Source organism: Podarcis vaucheri (assembly GCF_965113315.1).
Source record: "Podarcis vaucheri genome assembly, chromosome: 5".
NCBI lineage: Eukaryota > Metazoa > Chordata > Lepidosauria > Squamata > Lacertidae > Podarcis > Podarcis vaucheri.
Genome location: NC_138763.1, coordinates 82856191 through 82873642, shown reverse-complemented (window position 1 = coordinate 82873642; position 17452 = coordinate 82856191). Strand labels below are relative to the sequence as shown.

Here is a 17452-nt window from a genome sequence, read left to right as displayed (position 1 = left end):
AGCCATATTATGTTGCAACACTGTTGTGTAATGCTGTGCTTTAAAAACGAGGGGGGGGATATTTGCTTTGACAAATAGCAACTTCAATGATATATTGGCAGTTTCCCCAGATAGTTCTTGCTTCATCTGGACTTTTCTTCACCTGAGAGCCATTGCTACATATTTTGTACAAGGGGGAAGGGTCAGGAGATGCAATTCCCACAAGAAGGTAGAGAGTGGGTGGGTCCAACAGGCCGTAAACCACTTTTAAGTGATATGGGGCTGGGAGGTTTCTGTAATCAGATTTTGCTAGGTCATACTCAGAGTGGATCTGCAGAAGGTAAGCTAGTAATTTTTCCTTCACTGTTGTATAAATCATGACTTTTCACAAACTAACCTGCAATGTTAATACCCTGTTAATCTGCTGTGTTGCTGCTGTGCCAAAATCTTAATCACTTTTGGCAGAGTGAAAAGAGGGATCGCAGGGAAAGTAGAGGTTCGTATTTCAAGGTTGGCCGTATTCCCTGGTGAAAGAACAGTGGGGCCTTGAGCCATGCCATAGACTTTGAGCCCAGGGCATGGCCTGGGGGAACATGATGCCGCTAAGCAGGTCTGAGTTTGATCAACACCAGTTTGGGAGACTACCTAGGAACCCCATGTACTACAACAGCTTACCTTCCCTGGTGCAGAACAAGCCAATCTTTAAGATCTTCCAAAGAGACCCTAGTGGTCATTTCATGACCAGCAGACAGTTAACACGTGGTGACAAAAGAGTCTTCTCAGTGGTAGTACCCACCACTGGGATGTCCTCCCTCAAGTCATTTGTGATTGCATGTCCAACTACACTCAACCTTCCCTTGTCTCTGTATTCTAAAACCCAAGAGGACATTATAAACTTCCTCCCATGGCTCCCAGTACTTCCACTTTGTCAATCAGTTGGTGAGGACCAGGTGCAAGATAGATTGTAATATGGGGGGGGGCAGTATTTGCCAACTATTGGCTAATAGTTATTTATTTTGCTATCTGGTGGTGTGAGTGGTCACTTACTAATTTTCTTAAACAGTTAAATACATACGGGACACTTCTTTTCGTATAGATACACTCCTATTTATACAGACTGATATATCACGTATCTAAGTTTGAACTTGCCAAAACTACCAGTGCCCCCAAGGATTAAATCTGACATGTTTTCATTTTATTTCTCTCCTACAAAATCCAGCTTGACCAAGCTTATTACCCCTCCTCCTGAGTTATGCACCCAAACAGGCAACAAAATAAGCTACAGCAGGATTTTGAAACCTGACACTGGAAGTCTGCATCAATACCTGGCATAGGTATAAAGGAATAACAAGGAACAAAGCAATCATGTTTCAAAAAATAAATAACTCTGCTGGATGGATGAGAGTGAGGGTGGGAAAATGAAGTCGAGCATCTTGGCTTCAGCTCTGCAAACGCATTATACATATAGAGAGCAAACAAGTCAGGATTAACACTGACTGATTTGGGTCAATTGGCAATCGGTTCTTAGAAAAGCCGCTTCCTTACAACCCAGCACGACCAAGCAGCCAAAATCAGTGTCAGGAGTGGCATTCAGCAGGATGAAGGAAGCAGCCTTAATTTGGGGTGGGTCGGTGAGGGTGGGGGGAGAGCAGTGGGAAAATGGGACTGGTGTCTGAATGGTGCAACAAGATCTGTAACCGTGCTGGCCCTTGGGATGGGCTCCACTTTAGGCAATGGTATGACTTGGGCCAGTGATCAGCATGAAGCCATTCATATGAAAGGGTGGCACTACACCAGGCATAGGCAAACTCGGCCCTCCAGATGTTTTGGGACTACAATTCCCATCATCCCTGACCACTGGTCTGTTACCTAGGGATTATGGGAGTTGTAGTCCCAAAACAGCTGGACGGCTGAGTTTGCCTATGCCTGCACTACACTATGTAGATAGGAACAAACCTGGCACTGAACATCTGGGGTCAACAAGGGCAGTGAGCATCTTTAACCCCAACCCCAATGGAGTCTATGGATGCATTTGATGGGGAACCGGTTGCCATCCAAACGTTGTTGAACTCCCAACTCTCATCATCCCTGAGTATTGGCCATGCTGGCTGGGAGTTGAAGTCCAACAACATCTGGATGGCCTCAGGTCTCCCATCCCTGCCATAGCGAAGAAGAAATTGTCGCATGGGGGGACACGGCTGTTATAAGAATAAGTCCTGAAGAGACCAACTTGGCTGTGAGTCCTGGAAGATCTGTTCCCTGCCTTGTAGGCCTTTTCCACCTGGTCTGGGAAGGTGGAGTTCGGACGGACTCCAGCTGCAGAAGCTGAGGCTGCTGAACTGATTCTTGGGTTGGGTACTGTTTTTGTTGGGGTGTGGGTTGTTGCTGCTAATTTGTTGGTATCTTTCTTTTAGATCTTGTGATTTATGTGGAAATGGTTTAGTTTGGCTGTGTGCTTTTTAACTTTATTTATTGTCTAGGACTACTGTTGTTTTAATGGGACGCGGGTGGCGCTGTGGGTTAAAGCCTCAGCACCTAGGGCTTGCCGATCGAAAGGTCGGCAGTTCGAATCCCCGCGGCGGGGTGCGCTCCCGCTGCTCGGTCCCAGCGCCTGCCAACCTAGCAGTTCGAAAGCACCCCCGGGTGCAAGTAGATAAATAGGTACCGCTTACCAGCAGGAAGGTAAACGGCGTTCCGTGTGCTGCGCTGGCTCGCCAGATGCAGCTTTGTCACGCTGGCCACGTGACCCGGAAGTGTCTCTGGACAGCGCTGGCCCCCGGCCTCTTGAGTGAGATGGGCGCACAAACCCCAGAGTCTGTCAAGACTGGCCCGTTCGGGCAGGGGTACCTTTACCTTTACCTTACTGTTGTTTATGATTTTTTTAATGTTGTAAGCCGCCTTGAGCATGGTTTGAACTGTGGAAATGTGGCATACAATATGGAAAGTAGATGCCTGACACACCTGAGTCTGAATGGTGCAGGCCTGACAGACCCCACAGCAGGGTGCATTGTGACTTTGTACAGGGGCAGGCAAGGTCCCTGGGGATGCCACAGTGTGTGAACCCCTCCCTTCACCCCCACCTCAACTAGCATGATGGGAGCCATTTTGCTACTAATAGTATAAACCAGTGTTTCCCAAACTTGGGTCTCCAGCTGTTTTTTAGACTACAACTCCCATCATCCCTAGCTAGCAAGACTAGTGGTCAGGGATGATGGGAATTGTAGCCCAAAAACAGCTGGAGATCCAAATTTCAGGGGGGGATATAAACTGATATAAACTGGGATGTAGCGGGGAGGGGCTGTGTGCCTGTTCTCCCCTATGCAGTTTGAAACTTCACCTGTTCAAATGAAAGCCTGGAGATAGCTCAGGCTTCCTCAAACTTGGTCCTGCAGATGTTTTGAGACTACAATTCCCATCATCCCTTCCCCCTGGTCCTGCTAGTTAGGGATCATGGGAGTTGTAGGCCAAAAAAATCTAAAGGGCCGAGTTTGAGGAAGCCTGAGGTAGCTAAATTCACACATAAATAGGCCCAGCAGTTGGTATTAGCCGTGTCATGCCATAATTGAAGCCATATAAACTCTGGTTGCTATATCCTGAGGACTAACAGTGCATTGCTATTATACAAGCCCCCGTTGGTAAACACTCGGCAAAATCTGGCTTGCCACCCTAGATGGATTTCCCATAAGGGTCACACACCTTCTGTTCTCATGTACATAAATATTTTATCTGAATCAACTAAGCTGCTGGCGTTGCCAGATGTCAGAACTCTTGATTTCCCAGCACATACTCCAACCCACTTCACAGTGGCCTTTAAAAAAACCCATTTCCTTATTTACAGGAACAGGGTGAGCAGTTTAACACACATGTATCATCAGATTAGCCAACCTTTCCCACATGGATAAATGTCACGTCAAACATTGGGCAATAAAGAGACTAGAGTGATCTGCCTAATAATCCCATCGGTTCAAACCTATCAAGATTTCTGCTTGACTCTCTCACCATGATTGTAACATAGCTAGAGTTGTCCTCACAGGTATCCATTTCTTTTACTCTTGTGCAGGGATAAAATAATCAAAACCAGTGCTTCTCAAATCCCGCCCCCCATATACTAAAGGGGCAGTCAGCCATCTGTAGGGTGTCTTGAACCCCTGGCCTACCTGGCGGCAAGTCACTGTGCCACGTCCAAAGCTCAAAGTCCAAGGGTGAAGTCCAAAGTCTGAAGTGAAGTGAAGTCCAAAGTCTGAGGGTCAGGAAATGAGGTTCAGGGTCCATCCAAGTAGCCAAGTCTAAAGTCCAGCAATCATGGTACAGTCCAGAGTCAAACCCAAATCACAGTCCTGTAGAAATCCAGGAGCATCCAAGTCAAGGTCCCTCAACATGGGCAGTTGAACAGACAAAGCACCTCAGTTCTGCTTACCTTTGGTGCCTTGCATACTGATTGCAGCACCTGGGCTTGATGAGCAATATGACCCTCACCTGTTCTAAGCCTACTCCAGCAGAGGAATCACATACCTTCTCCCAGAGCTAGCGAGGCCCACCTGGCCAGCTAGGGAACTGGGCTGTGGGGCCCTTGCCTGCCTCAGGCTCCTAGAGCACATCTCCCACTGTTCCCAACGTCTCAGAGCTCGCTGAGTTCATGAAAACAGGGGCCCTTCTGGCTCTGGTGACGGGTCCTCCTGCTTTGGTTCCTGTGCACTGACCCTCACCCCCTTGTCATCCTCCATTACCCTGTAAGGCCTTCTTACACCAACCTCTCCATCCCCATCCCCTGCTTGCCCAATGTGTCCCAGTCCCAGCTACACCCCTCAACAGGAGCCCCTTCCTCCTCCCTGTTGTCCTGCCAGTTCATGGCATCTGTCCACAGGTAGTTGGACTCCAGCTCTCATCATCCCCAAACAGCATAGCCAATGATCAGGGAGCATGGGAACTGAAGTCCAGCAACTCCTGGAGGGTCACAGGTCAATTGCCCTCGCCTATGGTGAACATCTAGCAAACTTTCGATTTTGTGGGGGAAACCACTCCAAACCATTTCCAGGAATGAAACTGACGATTAACTGGTTTTGCAACTGCTGACCTAGTTTGTTATACACATGCATCTCCACCTCTGTAATGAAGCTGTTGCAATGGAAAGAGCAAGCAGGTTTTTACTTCTTGCTAGCAGGGATCAGCGAGTGCTTCCTGCTAACAGGCATTGGCTGCATACACAGTGGACTTTTCAAGCACATGATTTCACCCAAAGAATCCTGGAAACTTTAGTTAACCTTCAAAGAGCTACAGTTCCCAGCACCCCTTAATAAACTACAGTTCCCATGAGTCTTTGGGGCAAGTTATGTGCTTTATATACATGGTGTGTACCTGGCCATTGAATGGCTTGCTAGTGTGTCAATACTGTGTGAGAGCAGGCTCGACCACTGCAGTCTTCCAGTAATGGAGGGCAATGGAGAAAGACCAGTGGCTCACTTTCTCCTGCACACATTTGACACTAATTGCCTGAAGAGGACTAATGTCCCCTGAGCATTGTAGGTCATGCTAGGACCTGCTGCCACATTTCTGCTACTCCCCCCCCCCCCCCGCAAAAAACCTCATGTTCACTCTGATTTGGGGTGGAGCAGTGGGAGTAAATAGCAATGTGTTCTTTGCACGAATTGAAACCTATACCACAGGTGAAGTCAGGTTTACCCTTCTCTTGCTATTTATTATTTTTTAAAAAACCATTCATACAAGCAATAAAGCACTGGATAACATGCCATCTAGTTTGACCCTAACTGTGGCAAATAAGCCTGAGAAATCTGAAGATCCTAATCTATGTTTTAAGTATTTGCCTTGCAGAACTTGAAACTTGTGACCCCCGCTGTAAGATCTTGTTTCCACTTTAGCTTAGGATAACAATGGCCCAGTTATGAGGTAGCAAAATCTGAGTCAGACCAAACCAAACTAGACTGCAAGTGTGTGATAGAATTTGCCCCTGAAAAAAAAGATTCCTATACACAAATTCCTGGTGTGTGAGAGAAGACTACTGAGGACCTTTTTTGGCTGTGTGTGTGGAACTCTCTGTAGGGAAGAGGATTCAGTCATGTAAAGGTAAAGGGACCCCTGACCATTAGGTCCAGTCGTGAACGACTCTGGGGTTGCGGTGCTCATCTCGCTTTATGTAAGCTCAGATGTACTATCTGGCATGGCCCCAGGCAGAGATGTCGCCTTCAACTAACTATACAAATGCTGTTGTGCTTTGCCTTAGATCTCATCATCGAGAAATGCAACGCCATGTCCTCTGCATTCTTGTGCTGGGAGCGTCATCGGTGAGAATGTCAGATCTGGAGCAATGCAACTGTGAAGAGAAAGTGCCAGCCTGCACAGTTATTCCTGGAAGCAATGGATTGCCAGGCATCCCTGGGAGCAATGGACTGCCAGGAAGAGATGGGAAGGAAGGTCCTCAAGGTGAAAAGGGAGAGCAAGGTATGGCATAAGGAATTTCCAAGAGTTATCCAATGGTAGTCATAAAATCATAGAACTGTAAAGTTGGAAAGGACCTTGAGGGCTATATATTCAACTCCCTGCAATGCAAAGATCTCAACTAAAGCTATTTCCGACCCTAGGGAGGAGGTGGGGTTGCGGGCTTCCCGCCCCCAACTCCCACACTGAGGCTGGCTCTCAGCCTCACGCATACAGGGGGAATCCTCTGCCGCGTCATACCCTGGCCAGCCTATCGGCTGGCTCAGGGGGTGTGGCTTGCCGCTCTTAAGGCAGTAATCTTAATGACAGATTACCATCCAATGAAGGAGAGACCACATCCTCCCTCGGGATTCCATTCTACTGTTGAACAACTCTTACTGTCAGCAAGCTCTTCCTGATGTTTAGCCGGAATCTCCTTTCTTGTAACTTGAAGCCATTGGTTTGAGTTCTACCCTCTAGGGCAGGAGAAAACAAGCTTGCTCCATCTTCCATGTGACAGCCCTTTAGATATTTGAAGATGGCTACCAGATCTCCCCTGGCTCCTCTTTCCCTGGCTAACAGACCCAATCCCCTCAACTGTTCCTTATAAGGCTTGGTTTCCAGACCCTTGATCATCTTGGTTGCTCTCTCAGTATTAGGAGGAAATCAAAGCACATACCTGGCATGTTCCATCTGTGGTTCTCCACAAAAAGGGATCTCAAATAACACGACTAGAAAAGACTGCTGGTCCCTCTCCTCCAAAGAGGTGGAACATAGAGCACACTTGGGCAACAATGAAGACCCCCAGTTTCCCGCAGAATGTCCTTTCAAATAACCATTTGTTGGTGTAGTCATATGTTTAACTATAACCCAAGAACGCCAATGCATTATGTTGCTCATTTGTTCATCTTTTTCTGTTTATCCATTGGATTAAATGGCAGGTTTACGAGGAATGCAGGGACCCCCAGGAAAAGCAGGGCCTCCTGGCCTTAAAGGGGAAAGTGGTCAGAAAGGTGACTGTGGAGGAAAAGGTAAGGGATGTGGACAACTGCAGACACACACAAGCCAAGAGATTTTACTGAAATTTGTCTGGGTTCCATACACAAGGCTAATAAGAATCTAAACTTTGTGGTTCCATACGAAAAGTAAAACCTTCCAAACGATGGGAGAGGATATGTCTTTATTGAAATATAAAGTCTAGAGTTACTTTAGATATCTGTCTTGATTAAAATGGCCAATTGATTACAGCTGCAAAATCAGTCTGGTTAAACTGAGGCTGTGTTCTCCCATGATTTCTTTAAATCTGCTACTTTAATCAACAACAAAAATGTTTCATTTATTGATTCAAGCAGATTCTAGTTGATGGAAGCAAACAGTCTCATATAAAGTCCCATGTGACACTACCAATTCATACACATACACATGAGCTGGGATAGCTCGGTCTGTAGAACATGAGACTCTTAAATCTGAGGGTTGTGGGGCTGAGTCCCACCTTGGACAAAAGATTCCTGCATTGCAGGGGTTTGGACTAGATGACTAGGTCTCTTCCAACTTTACAGTTCTATGATTCCATGAGCAAGAAAGTATGGTGCCATTTTTTTCAGCCTGCTATGATTCTGGCCTCAACATCACTATGGCTAGGTAAGGGAGGTGGGTGGAGTCTCTGAACCAGACCTGACCTGATTTGTTATAGTTTGAAAATAGTTTCCTTGTTCCTTGATGGATGGTTCATTGTGTACACTATCAACTTTATGCATCTGATGAGGTGAGCTCTTCTGAACCACCAAAATGCATGCGACATTATATTTGGTAGTCTTTGAGTTCTGCCAAGACACTGCTGATTTTGCTGCAAAGACTTAACACTCTTCAGGAATTAAGACAATGAGAAACTGAATGGGGCAGGGAGACGGTCAATGGTGGATTTGAGATTTGTCACTTCTGAAGCAGATTCTTCCTTTGCTCTTCTTTTGTAATCTTTTATACTTTAACACAAGCAGAACAAGAATAATACTGTCCTTTTGCCTTTTAGAACTTGAACTGCTCAAAACTCAAATTAGTGATTTACAAGGAGAGCTGAAGGCTTTGCAGCTGACTGCAAGCAAAACCCAGAAAGGTAAGCTAGTTGTTTGTGTACCTTGATGAAAGATGTACGGATTGCTATTAATATCATCCTCTGACATTACACAGTCCTTAATGCAACCAAACCACTCATTTGAGCAACTAAATGTACAGCAATTGCTTTATGGATCAGGCCCAGGTCCTAAATTTGGGCTATTAATGACGAAAGCACATTTGAAATAATTAATTTTGATTGTATTGTCTGTTAGCCATTCTAGGTTACATTTTCTCAAACAGCACAAGAGTAGGAGGGAAACTATTTGTGACTAATGGAGATGACGGTGATTATGAGACTTCAAAAGCGACGTGTAACCATTTTGGTGGCCAGGTTGCTTCTCCAAGGAATGAAAATGAAAACAACGCTGCACTGAAACTCTCTGCAAAAACGGGAAGACGTGTATTTTTTGGAATGAATGACCAGGAGACAGAAGGCATCTTCAAGCATCTTAATGGCGAAACAATGGAATATTCAAACTGGGCACCGAAAGAACCCAATGGGGTGGAAGAGGACTGCATAGAAATGTATCCAGATGGCAAATGGAATGACATCTCATGCAATGTGGCTCGGTTAATAATGTGTGAATTTTGATCTGACTGTCTTTATGGGTGTTTATAGATATATTAAAGCAAAATTCAAAAATCTGTTAATTTTATTATTATTATTGCTTTTAATTTTTATTGAATTTACTTGATAACATAACATTATTATAAATGGTCTTTTGAAGAAGAAAAAAGATTACAAAACAATGTCAGTTCAAAATACAATACAATTCACCATATACTCCTACATATATACACCTAAGACTTCCCACGCCACCCCCAATGCCTTTACCTTTTCTATTTTCCTGTTGTACAAAACTTGACATTAAACTAAGTATACTATCTTATAATTTCTTACTAATTTTTAGAACCTTTTCATTCATATATACAGAAATCATTCAAAAATCTGTTTAGTTGACCGAATCACCTAGAGAATGTCAGGCACATTGTGTACCAAATTCCAAAGAGTAATAGGATTGCTGATAGTATAGAGGCCAAGAAGCTAATAATACCATCGTACCTTGGATCCCGAACACTTTGGGACTCAAACGTTTTGGCTCCCGAATGCTGCAAACCCAGGAGTGTTTCGGTTTGCAAACGTTCTTTGGAACCCAAACGTCCAACACAGCTTCCGCTTGGCTGCAGGAGCTTGGCTGTCAAACATTTTCGGACATTTTCGAACAGACTTCCGGAATGGATTCCGTTTGACAACCAAGGTATGACCATATATTGGACTGTTCCATTGAATTTGTAGGTTCGCTACATTTGGAATAATACACTGTTCCAACACTATTTCTATACTTTCCTTACTATATTGTTATCTTGAAGTTACTGTTTTAGAGTGATAATGATACAGCATTTACCTATGTGTTTAGCTAATGACATTCGGGCATATTTGAGCATTATTGAAACAGTTTTTACTGTCCCAGTTCATTATCATTACATGCCTCTCTACCACCTGACACACATCTTGCTCCTTATCTATTCATAGAATTGCAGAATGGAAGGGGCCACAAGGGTCATCCAGTCCAGCCCCCCAAAGGGGGGCTCAAGCTCAAGACCCCGAGAATAAGAGTCTTGTGTCCTACTGACTGAGCTATCCCAGCTCCGTTGCTTTTACAACAATCTTGAGCAGCCACTCTCTTGATATAATTTGGGACCATCCTTTTTCACTCAAAAGAAGCAAACTGTTCCATTTTGAGCAATTTTGTTGGGTGGTTCTTGGTAGAGGTCTAGGCTTCAGTAAAACAGAGCAAGACTTGGGGAGCTGGGGCAAGGTCTAGGCTGAGGTAAGGCAACAGTTGCAAGATTATATGGCACTGCTTCACCCAGGGATCAGGTTAAAGGGTGCACAAAGACAGAGTTTCAAATGTTGTTTCAGCAGCAATAATCCTCTAACTGAGGTTTGAGCAGGACCTACCTTCTGTGAGAGATGCGGGTGGCGCTGTGGGTTAAACCACAGAGCCTAGGACTTGCCAATCAGAAGGTCGGCGGTTTGAATCCCCCCCCAACGGGGTGAGCTCCCGTTGCTCGGTCCCTGCTCCTGCCAACCTAGCAGTGCATCAAAGTGCAAGTAGATAAATAGGTACCACTCTGGCAGGAAGGTAAACAGCGTTTCCGTGCACTGCTCTGGTTCTCCAGAAGCGGCTTAGTCATGCTGGCCACCTCAGCTCCCTCGGCCGGCTCCCTCGGCCAATAAAGCAAGATGAGCGTCGCAACCCCAGAGTTGTCTATGACTGGACCTAATGATCAGGGGTCCCTTTACCTTTACCTTCTGTGAGAGGATCCAAAAGAAAGCCACCCATTGAAGCCTGCACTTTCGCAATGCCGTTCTCTGGCCATGTGATGTGTGCAAAAATGGATATACTAAGGTAAAGCGGCCATAGAAATGCTTGTCAGTGGAAAATAACATACAAATGTGCATTATATTAGGCACCAGCCCAGCCCTCGCCACTGATGCTGTCTGCTAGGCACGGGACATGGAGTGTTCACGGGGCTGCACTGCGCTGCTTGCCTGCCCACACAGCTGGAGCCTGGCAGGCCAAGACAACCCTTGGTGGATGCATCACCCTAACCCTGGCCAGGCAGCCATTCAGCGAGGAGGCCAAGGTTGTGGTGGCAAGGCCAGGCTGGGCTCCAGGGCCCAGAGACCCCTGGTGGCATTGGGCATCTGCTTCACATGCCTGAGAATCATGCACCCAGGGCTACGCTCCCCCCATGTCCCCCAGGCTACAGCCCTGACTGGGATTCTGGTGTTTGTGGGGAACACATTTAAACCCACAACTCAAGGAAATTAATCTGCAAATATCAACCAAACCATCAGATCATATACATACACTTAATCTGAGGGGTTGTTACTTTATGACAAACACAATGATCCAACTTAAGCATAATGCATAGCAATATCAGTATTTTCCCTTTTCATCCTTATGTGGCCTGTAAGACACCTGAGCATGATTATGAACCATTGATAGGAATGTCATTTACGCTGAAGAAGAAGCAACTAGGAAGAAGCAACAAGCAACTTTTTCTTTCTTGTTTCCCTTTGGAGCAGAAAGTTGCAACCACTGAAGGACATCAGTCTTTTCAGTTAGCAGGTGTAAAAGAAAATTCATGTAACTCCCAGGAAAAGAGTCAGAGGACCATGAGTAGGACATGTTCGGCTCTTCTATTTCCTAAAAACAAAATGATAGAAACAGTTTTGCTTTTAAGATATGGGAAAGGGGCATTAATGAGGAACCAATAAGCATAGAAAAATCCACAGAAATAAAAAAATTACCCCCCCCAATAGTTTGGCACATAGAACGGTACAATATCACAGTGTATAAATAATGATAAACAATTCTCCAGCCAGAATGTAGCCATGGATAAGATTATCAATTTACAAAATCAAATAATGGTTAAAGAAAGGAATAAGGCATGGCAGTTGGTTCTGGAAGGAAACACACCTGTATAAAGGCACCTTGTTTGTTACTTTTACAAGAGCTATTCATATACAAATCAGGGTGAAGGGGGAAAATAAGGAAAAGAATATCCACTAAAGTCCCATGGAGTTCACTTTCGGAGGCGGGTGTTCAATAATAAACTAATACAGTGGTACCTTGGGTTACAGACCCTTCAGGTTACAGACGCTTCAGGTTACAGACTCCACTAACTCAGAAATAGCACCTTGGGTTAAGAACTTTGCTTCAGGATGAGAACAGAAATCGTGCAGCAGCAACAGCAGGAGGCCCCATTAGCTAAAATAGTACCTCAGGTTAAGAACAGTTTCAGGTTGAGAATAGACCTCCAGAACGAATTAAGTTCTTAACCCAAGGTACCACTGTACAGCAAACAATGGTTACAGCAGGGAAACCTCCCAACACAGACACGAAGAGAACAGCATTTCTTATTGATCGCAAAATAATAATAATATTCTGGGCGCTCAACCCTCTTTCTGCTCTTGCAACTTTTCAGCTTAACAGCTTATAAATGATTTTTAAGAGAACATATATGCCGTTAGCCAGCATTGGGAAAAGAGATTTTCCAGCTTTTGCGTGTTGAGGTCCCCCAAAACCCCTTTCCCAATAACTCACACATCACACATAATTTTTGTTTAAGGTTTTTGGCATAATTTTGGCCACAACTTTATTTAAATACAAATTGAGAGTGGTTGCTTAGGCATTGGTTTATGACTATCTGTCCCCTCCCGCCATGGGGGACAGTACTGACTCCGTAGTCAGTCGCGGAGGAACAAGGGACAGAGTCTGCTGGAGCTGCGTCACAGGCCCTCAGCTACTCCGCGCTTATCCCTTGAAGCTTACGCGGCCCGCACCCTGCTCCAAGGGTTTGGACGAGGGGATGGTAAGCTTCAGAATTCCTTTAACGGAATACCCGTCAGCAGCAGCATTGGAGGGGCAGGCACAGCCAATCCATACCCCTCCACCAACCAATTTTAAACCAATGCCTAACCGCCAACCTTACAAGTTGTGACGATTTGCTAAGCAGTAGGCAAAACCCAAAAGGCACGCACTAATCAGCCAAATGGTAAATTCCTACTGGGCCCCCGCACCAAGGCGAACGACCCCATGACAGGCAGAGCAAGGTCAAGGCGCAAGCCCAAGCAAGGGAGGGCGGGCGGGAGATCCGGTGTCCACAGCAAAAGAGAAAGAGAAAGCTGTGGACCCTGTTTATAAAGCCACTGATCCCACCCCTAAATTGGCAACATCCAAATTGCCCCAGTAACAACCTCCTCCAATCAGTTCCCCGGCCTCTAGCCCACTTTGGCCTGGTCACTAACATGGGGTTTTGTTCGGCCCCAACCGCAACACGTGCTCTCTTTTGATGTGAACACGCTTTGCGTGTTGAGGTCCCCCAAAACCCCTTTCCCAATAACTCACACATCACACATAATTTTTGTTTAAGGTTTTTGGCATAATTTTGGCCACAACTTTATTTAAATACAAATTGAGAGTGGTTGCTTAGGCATTGGTTTATGACTATCTGTCCCCTCCCGCCATGGGGGACAGTACTGACTCCGTAGTCAGTCGCGGAGGAACAAGGGACAGAGTCTGCTGGAGCTGCGTCACAGGCCCTCAGCTACTCCGCGCTTATCCCTTGAAGCTTACGCGGCCCGCACCCTGCTCCAAGGGTTTGGACGAGGGGATGGTAAGCTTCAGAATTCCTTTAACGGAATACCCGTCAGCAGCAGCATTGGAGGGGCAGGCACAGCCAATCCATACCCCTCCACCAACCAATTTTAAACCAATGCCTAACCGCCATTCGAGCCCCTTACGCTCGCCGCCAACCACTCACAAATCAAGCCACACCCTCAACCTGGACGCCAAGGCGTCCAACCATGCATCATTCCCAATTGGCGAGAGATGAACCCCATCATCCCTATAAAACTCAATCGCCTTGAATGAGATAAGAGGGTGAGGGATAACAAACCCGCCCAGGTTCACCACCAGCTTACTTGCTGCGGAATTAATCCGCTTCCTTGCACGTTCGGTGGCAGCAGGGCAAGGGCTACCTCGCCAAATGCGGCGTTGAAGAAGCTGTGACCAAATTAACTTGGAGGTCGGCACCAGTGCCGCCAGCTCCCCCAGATCCTGTAAAATGGCCGCACGCAGCCCGTAGCAGGAAGAGGAAGCCACGTCATTCTCCCCGAGCTGCACCACAATCGCTGAAGGGGGGCCAAGCTGGAGGACACGCCTTCGCATGAGAGGTAAAAATTCTCCCCACAGCATCCCCCTTCTGGAGATCCAGGACACATGTACGTGCTGCGGGAATCCCAGGCCTTCACCCAGTCCGGACTGGCGAGCTCTGTCCGCAGCCCAGTGCACAATACTGTGCCCTACTACCCAGATGTGGATAGCGGTCTGACCTAGGGTTAAAACACACACATGTAAGTATAACCACAAATCATTTCCGAACATAGACCTTGAATGCGTCCGATCTCCATCGGCCCAGGTCTTTAATCCTTTTTGCCGACAAACCCCAGTGGGCAGCGGTTGTGGCAGCTCCGATCCTAAAGGAGTGAGGGGCAAACTCCTGAGCCGGGAGGCCGCAAGCCGCGACAGCTTTTCGCAACACACTGGTGAACTGGTGCCTCGCCAACGGGCGGCCATTTTCGTGAACGAAAAGGGGGCCTTCACCGCCGGGACGCAAGGCAAGGTACTTGGTAAGGTCTCTCACGGGGCAAGGGCCACTTTCACCAGTTGCAGGGAGCGTAATGATGGCACCCCTGCCTAATTGGTCTGTCTTCGAATTCCTAACATTAACCTGTAGGTCACGAGAAGACACACTAACGTCCTGTATCAGCAAACCCCTAGAGCCTCCGTCCTGCTTAGGCTCGAGAACCACCTCACCGACTCTTAGGGCCCCAAAGAAGGCTAATGAGAAGGCTGCTGAGAATAGCCGAGCCTCGAATTTGGACCAACAGATGCTACGCAGTTTGGAGCGCATTTGCGCCAGCAATACAAATGTAATGGGGCGTCTGGGAGTGGGCCTGGAAGGCGTGAGACGCCCCCATCCCTCTAAGGCCCTACGGACCACAAACTTCTGACATGGGTCTTTGTTGAAATAGGCCCTATTAAAAAAGGAAATTGCTGCTGCGTGCAAACGAAGGGTCCTAGCCGCCCTACGCATCTGGAATAGATGCGCCAAATACCGGAGCACCTGAGAGGTGGAATGGGAGGTGATAATTTCCCCAATAGTCTGCCCATTAAATGATAAGAAGTCAGCCCAGGCCTTCTCATAGGACCTCAAGGTAGAGGGTGCAACAGATGCAGCTACTCCCTGTAAAACTAAGTTCTGCCAAGGTTCCAGAGATGATCCGGGAAAATTTCCGGACGGTCTCGAGCCACTGGCACCAGGGACCTGAATCGCTGCATCTGAAAACGGGACAGAGCATCGGCAATCTCGTTAGAAATTCCCGGGACAAAACGAGCAGAAAACACAATATTAAAACGTAAGCAATGTAACACGAAAGCCCGCAAGAGGGCCGACACCCTGGGGGAGCGAGAAGACTGCTTGGCCAGTACATTCACCACCGCCTGGTTATCGGTCCAGAAACACACCCTATGATCCCTGAAATGCTCGACCCACAAGTGCACTGCCACTACAATGGGAAAAAACTCAAGAAAAGTTAGATCCCGAAGAATAGCCTGCCCCTGCCAAGCGGGCGGCCAGCGCTCAGCACACCACCTGCCGTCCCAATACAAGCCAAACCCCAACGACCCCGCAGCGTCAGAATGTACCTGGAAGTCATTGTGCAGGTTCAAAGTATCCTGCCACAAGGACACCCCATTGAAGTCCTCCAGAAACTCCAACCACATATAAAGGTCGGCCCGAACCTGACCAGGAAGGCGCACCCTGTGATGCGGGGCTTGCAACCCTGAAGTGAGTTTGGCCAATCGGGAGCAAAATGGCCGTCCAGGGGAAACCACCCTGCACGCAAAATTTAGATGGCCCAGCAACGACTGAAGCTGACGCAAGGTAACCTTTTTTAAGGGGAGAAGATCCTTAATAACCTTTTCCAAATTGATTATCTTCTCAGGCGGTAAGCTAGAAGTTTGTGCCACGGTATCTAACAAGATACCCAAATAAGTCAACTGTGTAGCAGGACCCTCGGTCTTTCCAGCCGCTAAAGGGACACCCAGATCCTCCGTCAAGGCAGCAAAGGCCTGCAATAACGCCACGCAGTCCCCTGTATTTCCTGCCGAGGCGACCAAAAAATCATCAAGATAATGCGTGACTCCGCCTAGTCCAGTCTTCTCACGCAAGGCCCACTCTAAAAATGAACTGAAACATTCAAAAGCCGCACAGGCAACCGAGCAGCCCATGGGCATAGCCTTATCAAAATAGAATCCTCCTTCGAACTGAAATCCCAGCAACCAAAAATCATCGGGATGAATCGGAAGCAGCCGAAAGGCTGATTCGATGTCGCATTTTGCCAACAAAGCGCCCGCCCCAAATTTCCGAATCATCTTGATCGCGTGATCAAGAGAAGCGTACTTCACGGAACAAAGCTCCGGGGGAATCACGTCATTTACTGACGTGCCTGTAGGATGAGAGAGATTATGGATTAGGCGGAATTCCCCCGGAGCTTTTTTGGGAACTATACCCAAAGGTGAAATGTGGAAACGGGGAAAAGGAGGGGCCGCAAAAGGACCGGCCATGCGACGCAAAGCCAATTCTTTTTCGATTTTCTTGCGCGCTACTTCTGGCATATCCCTGATCGATTTCTGGTTTGCTGGGTTCATGGCCACTGGGGTGGAAGCTATCGGGATTCTAAAACCTACAGAAAAACCCTCACGCAAATAAGTTGCTGATTTGGTATCAGGGTAGGATTCTAACAAAGAAAGCAACGGTTGTAATCTTACCGGGGTGTAAGCCAAGGAGGATAAAACACTACTTTCCTGCTCCAACGGCAGGGGGCTGAGTTGCTGTTTTTGGAGGCTGCTGAGAGCCCCCCCCCCTTTTCGAAAGGGCCGGCGACCCCCGGCACACGTGGACGCAGGATGGTTCCCATTGCACTTGTCGCAAACATGCGCGAATTTACAAGGCTGACGCGAGCAAGCGCCCTTATTGAAGTCCCAGCAGAACTGCTTGCGGCCTGACCTAGCTGGAGCGGGCCTGAATTTCTGCTGGTCAGGGAGTTTTTTATCAATGCGGGGGGCCACATAAGTGGTCCAGACATCCAAATCTTTCCGATCCCAACGGGCTGAGGGGATCTTGGCAGCCCTACGTCTGAAGTTCTGATCGTAGGCCAGAGCCGCAGTCTCACCAGCCATCGTATAGGCCGAACGGACAATAGACAGATATATCCACAGATGCAGGGATCTCCTGGGATAAGCTGCGGACACAACTCCAGCAAAAACCTGGAAGCTATCTAGCCACC

The 17452-nt window shown here is 47.2% G+C and overlaps 1 protein-coding gene across 2 annotated transcripts; it reads left to right on the top strand.

Moving 5' to 3' along the window:
- The first annotated feature begins 163 nt into the window (after window positions 1-163).
- LOC309532281 (pulmonary surfactant-associated protein D-like) lies at window positions 164-9169 on the top strand. Of its 2 annotated transcripts, XM_082222504.1 has the most exons (5): window positions 164-319; window positions 6218-6435; window positions 7353-7442; window positions 8441-8524; window positions 8739-9169. In XM_082222504.1, exons 2-5 carry the CDS (start codon window positions 6234-6236, stop codon window positions 9116-9118), a joined length of 756 nt encoding a protein of 251 aa, XP_082078630.1. In that variant the 5' UTR covers window positions 164-319; window positions 6218-6233; the 3' UTR covers window positions 9119-9169. The 2 variants fall into 2 exon arrangements, with proteins under 2 accessions (XP_082078630.1, XP_082078631.1); XM_082222505.1 differs by lacking the exon at window positions 7353-7442.
- Window positions 9170-17452: the final 8283 nt, after the last annotated feature.

What these genes read in the sequence shown, in the direction of transcription:
- LOC309532281 (XM_082222504.1), top strand. Translation starts at nt 6,234, where the DNA reads ATGCAACGCCATGTCCTCTGCATTCTTGTGCTGGGAGCGTCATCGGTG. An exon ending in AGGTGAAAAGGGAGAGCAAG is followed by an intron (nt 6,436 to 7,352) that starts GTATGGCATAAG and finishes ATTAAATGGCAG; the next exon opens with GTTTACGAGGAATGCAGGGA. An exon ending in AGGTGACTGTGGAGGAAAAG is followed by an intron (nt 7,443 to 8,440) that starts GTAAGGGATGTG and finishes TTTGCCTTTTAG; the next exon opens with AACTTGAACTGCTCAAAACT.